A 5,305-nucleotide genomic window follows, 5' to 3' on the forward strand; every position below is an offset into this window, starting at 1 on the left:
AAGTTCTAATACAATGGAGACAGAGAAAAGGACCTACATAGCCGAAGTGGTCACATCATCTGAGGAGGCCATAATGGCAACCTGGACAAGAATTTCTTCAACAGCAGCTCAGCCTAAGGCTGTCAATTCATGTCGTATTCCTCCTGCAGCTGAGACCTTTTTGCCGAAAGTCGTTGGTAAGAGCAACCTTAATGAGTGAGTACTCTTCTAGAAAGGGAAACTAGGTTAATTTTCGAAGGGTTAATTGAGCTCAATGGATTTATATATTGCAGATGGGATTCACACAGGACTGAGCTTTTCCTTCATTGATAGATACCCATGTGATTTCTGGGTAGATTTTGTTGTTTTGAATTATTTATTCCTCTCCCAGTGCAACTGATAAGACTTACATGAATGGGGATGTTAACTCAAAATAAGGTGATTTACTTCTAGGAGGACACAAGTTGCAGGCTAATGGAAGTGAGGGTGGCCGGGAAATTGTGAGCTCTGATTGGACAGAAGTATTCTATGGTGATAATCGGCAGAGCTATATAAGCTTGCACAGCTAAATATCAGAATCTGGGCATAGGCTAACTGAACACCTATTACTATAAGTGAAAGGTTGTTATTAAACTCTTCTCATTTTACAATTCATTTTAAAAGGAGCTAGATTAAAATATGAAAAGCCCTCTGCCATCCTGTCAGTTCTGACTCCTAGCATTGGTTGTTGTTGTTGTTAAGTGTCGCTGAGTCATAGGCGACTCAGAGTGACCCTATGAACAAAAGTCCTCCATGCTTGCATGTGTGACTTTCATCCTTTCTCCAGGTTCATAGGATTTCTAGGGGCAAGCTATTTATGGAAGTGGATGCCACTCGTGCTTCCAAAGGTGCATCCTAGAGAGGGTTAAGATTTTAGCATTGGTTAGATTTTTAAAATCAGATACTTGAGTGGAGACTCATTATTTAGCAGAATTCTCTGGTGAGACAAAAGGATAATCTGATTGTAGGATCACACACAACCTGAAGACTCACTGTCTACCGTCATCTTTATAGATTTTGACTCATAGACATACTACAGGACAAAGTAGACATGACCCCAAAGAATCTCCAAGTTGTAAATATTTACATAAGCAGACTGTCTCATCTTTCTCCCACTGAGTGTGGCTGGTAGGTTTAAAGCACAAACCTGTTGGTTAAGCAGCCCAATTACAAGCAAACACTAGCCTTAATTATAAACAACACTAGCACAAATTCAGCACTGCTTGCTGAAACTGAGGAGGACCTCATGCACTTGCTGCAGAGGGTCAAGGACAGCAGCCTTCAGTATGGACTGAGGCTCAATGTCAAGAAGACAAAGATTCCACCACTAGACCAATTGGCAGCGTCAGGATGGATGACGAAGAGATTGAGATTGTTCACAGCTTCGGTTTGCTCAGCTCCACGGTCAACCCTCTTGGCACCAGCAGTCAGGAAATCAAAAAACGTATTGTGATGGGAAAGTCTGCTGTTAGGGACCTCTCTAAAGTACTCAAGAGCAACGGTGTCTCTCTGGAGACTAAGGTCCACCTGATACAGGCCATGGTCTTTGCAATCACTTTTTATGAATCAGAGAGTGGGACAATGACTAGGGGGGATAGAAGGAGAATTGATGCCTTTGAGCTGTGGTGCTGGAGAAGAGTATTGAATGTACCCTGGACTGCCAAGAAAACAAACCGATTCATCCTGGAGAGGATTAAACCAAGCTACTCCTGGAGGCAAGGATTCTGGGGCTTCGTCTGACATACTTTGGGCATGTTGCAAGGAGGGACAGGTCCTTGGAGAGGGACATCATGCTTGGGAGGGTGGAAGGACGGCGCAAGAGGGGAAGACCCTCTATGAGATGGATTGATTCCGTGACTAGGGTAATCGGGATGGGTGTGTCAGAGGCAGTGCGGTTGGCACAGGATAGAGCAGGGTTTAGGGCTGTTGTGCATAGGGTCGCTATGAGTCGCAAACAACTAGACGGCACATAACAACAACAACAACAACAGCACATATTTTATCTTATGTGGATCCATAATCACACCATCGGTGCAAGCAGTCAAAGAATCAAAATATGTGTTGCTTTGGGAAAATCTGAAATCAAGGAATTATCCAAGGTGCTGATGAACAGTGATAGCAGATTAAACCAAACCACCGTCTTGTTAATTCTTATGCAACTGAAAATTGGACAGTGACTAAAGATGAAGAAAAATAGATGTCTTTAAGTTGTGGTTTTGGAAGAGAACATTGAATGCATTCTATGGACTGCCAATAGAAAAAACAATTAAGTCTTAGAGAAAATGAAGCCAGTGTGCTCCTTGTAGGCAAGGATTGTGAAGATTTGTCTCAGATACTATGGGCATATTGCTAAGAGGAACCACTTTTTAGGAAAGGACATGATGCTAGAAAGTTGGAGGGTAAGCATAAGAGAGGAAGACCCTTAATTAAGATAGATTGGCACAGTGGCTTTAACAAGGGGCTCAAGTATTTAATAAATAGTGATGGTGGTATAGGGTAGGGTAGATCTGTTCTTCATAGGGCTGCTATGAGTCATAGTAATACTCAATGAGGCATAACAACAACAGCAGCAGCAACACAAAGAAACAGCATTCCTTGGATTCCAAAACACCTTACTGTACTGCTTCTCAGTTAAAATTCTTCCTTCTAAATGTGAAATACCTGTTTCCCAATTTTAGTGATCATCTCTTTTATCAATTTTTCTTGAAATGTTTCTATAAAAAGTTATTTCTTTAACTTATTGCACATGCAACTACAAAATAGAAGATTCACTGTCTTTACCCCCTAGATAGAGTCCAGCTACACTTTCTCCAAGGCATGTCTGCTTGTTGTTGTTTGTTTGTTTGTTTGTTTTTTCTTTTGCACGTTAGTGTTTAAATTGATGTCATTGCTATTAAGGACATTGGAGAGACCCCTGACAGCAGACTTTGCCAATGTTATGTCTCACAATCTCTTGAATGCTGGTACCAAGGATGTTGACTGTGGATCCAAGCAAGACGGCAAGATTAAATTGTTAATGATTTCAATCTTTTCTCCATCTATCATAATGCTGCCTATTTGCTCAGTGGTGAGGATTTTTGTTTTCTTATGCTTTCAAAGCACAGGTATGTGGTAAAAATGCACCGGCTGCTTTGCGGGAGCAAGATGGATAATATCCCATGGGATTTACTGCCTCAGGAGGGTCAGCTATGGGTCAGTTTGAATTTGACACTATACAACAATACATAGGGAACTCTGGGGGCCTAGGGGTAAGGGGTAGTGCTGCCTAACCGAAGGCACACGTTTCAAATCCAGCAGCTTCTCCACAGGAGAAAAATGGCAATCTCCTGTGCAGTTTACTGCTCCTAAAAACCCACCGAAGGATCAGCTATGAGTGGGTTCTGACTCAATTGTATGCAACAGTATCAACATAATCAGAATAAATTCAATGAAATGAGTTTGTGTGCATGTATGTGTGTGCTGTGACTTGTTTTCCTTCCTAAATATTATTAGTTTACTACACAGTGTTTCCTATAGCCCTGATTTATTTCATGATCATGTTACAGTGTGCCATTGACCCAGAGCTAATGCAAAGCTGACACTCCAGTGTGTTTGCAGAGATAGTATACATTTATCTCTTTATAAATTTACTTATTTATTTCTATATTCATAAACATTCATGTTCATGCGTTTATGGCCATTATACATAAATTTTGCAAGCTTTTGAATAGTCTTTTCTTGCCTATTCTTGATAACTAAGGCAATATAGTGTGGAGGTTAAGGAAATTACTGTGTATTAAAATACCTGAATTTTAAAAAAACAAAACACACAACCAAAACAACAACCTGAATTTTACGTCTTGACTCTGGGAAAACTAAAACTGCTAAACTTTACTTTTTCATTTGTAAATAATAAAAGTAAACAGAAAGGTTGATCAATAATAGTTTTCTTCAGAATAAAAACATTACACCAAACTAGTCTATTTTGGAAAAAAGTGCAGCCAGGATACTCAGTAGAGAAAAGAGTGAGACTTCAATTCATGTACTAATGAGGTCCCAAACTTGCAAAAGAACTACCTGCTTGGAAATGTGAAGGTTTAGTTACAGAAGATGCTTAACAAGATGGATTGACACAGTGATCACAACAATGAATTTAAAAATAGCAGAGATTGGTAGGATAGTGCAGGTTTTGATCTGCCCTTCATAGGATCACCATAAGCAGGAGCTGACTTGATAGCAATTAACAACAACCACAAAAACTTGGATACAGACAACCTAAAAAGTTACCATATTCTTCCTAATGAGACATAATTTAGAAAGTTCTAGTGTCTTTTGATCTATATTTTTATGCTTCTGTTTCAGTTGGTTTTTTGTTTTGTTTTGTTTTAGAAAAACTGTGACTGCATAACAAGCTGGATTGGGGGTATTAGTCCTTGATTTTGCTTCTCGTTCTTTTTCTAGGTGGTAGATGGTGTGTGGTCCATGGCCGAGTTCTCCCCTCAGACGTAGATGGTTGGGTTCATCTGCAGTTCCACTCAGGTCGTGTCTGGGTGCCAGACAGTCCTCGAAAGATGATTTCTCTGTTAATATTACCAGCCTGTGTTTTTCCATCTCCAGAAATAGAAGATAACATGCTGTGTCCTCAATGTGTTCAGAGGTAACTCCAAAGTATCTTTGTAAGTGTAACACACGGAAGAGTAAAAGTCTAAATGGGTATCTGACATAGATAAATATTCTTGAATACACTAGGGAAAATTGACTTCATTCTTTGTCCTGGTGGCATAGTCCACAGGAAGCTGCTAACACAAAAGTGGTACCTCTCCCTCCGGTGTCTGCTACATGGGAGAAATATGGACCATCTCTTCATATGTTATTGAGAGCCTCTGGAAAACTGTCTGGAGGACTAGCTAGAAGTGGGTTCCAAATTGACAGCAATGAATTAGAATTAAGTAGCAGACCTTTTTCTTAATTAGCCAGGTTGTTATGTGCTGTTGAGTTGCTTGCAACTCATAGCGACCCTATGTACAACAGCCCTAAATCCTGCTCTGTCCTGTGACAATTGCACTGTCTCTGACCCTCCCATCCCGATTACCCCAGTCACTGAATCAATCCACTTCATAGAGGGCCTTCCACTCCTGCGCTGTCCCTCCACCCTCCCAAGCCTAAAGTCCCTCTCCAAGGACTGGTCCCTCCTTACAACATGTCCAATGTATGTTAGACGGCACTTCCGAATCTTTGCCTCCAGGGAGCTGCCCAGTTTGACCCCTTCCAGGATGAATCTCTTTGTTTTTTTGGCAGTCCATGGTAC

At 40.8% G+C, this 5,305-nt stretch overlaps 1 protein-coding gene across 1 annotated transcript in view; it reads left to right on the top strand.

Moving 5' to 3' along the window:
- Positions 1 to 5,305, top strand: part of LOC102863424 (developmental pluripotency-associated protein 2-like) — a 10,996-nt gene that overhangs the window by 3,272 nt on the left and 2,419 nt on the right. Inside the window, exons 4-5 of the mRNA XM_006895352.1 lie at positions 20 to 176; positions 4,459 to 4,654. Of these exons, the coding sequence (XP_006895414.1) occupies positions 20 to 176; positions 4,459 to 4,654 (353 nt within the window). The remainder of the gene's footprint in view (positions 1 to 19; positions 177 to 4,458; positions 4,655 to 5,305) is intronic.

This window comes from Elephantulus edwardii, unplaced genomic scaffold, assembly GCF_000299155.1.
Source record: "Elephantulus edwardii isolate Elephantulus edwardi_28Jun2011 unplaced genomic scaffold, EleEdw1.0 scaffold00165, whole genome shotgun sequence".
Taxonomy (NCBI): domain Eukaryota; kingdom Metazoa; phylum Chordata; class Mammalia; order Macroscelidea; family Macroscelididae; genus Elephantulus; species Elephantulus edwardii.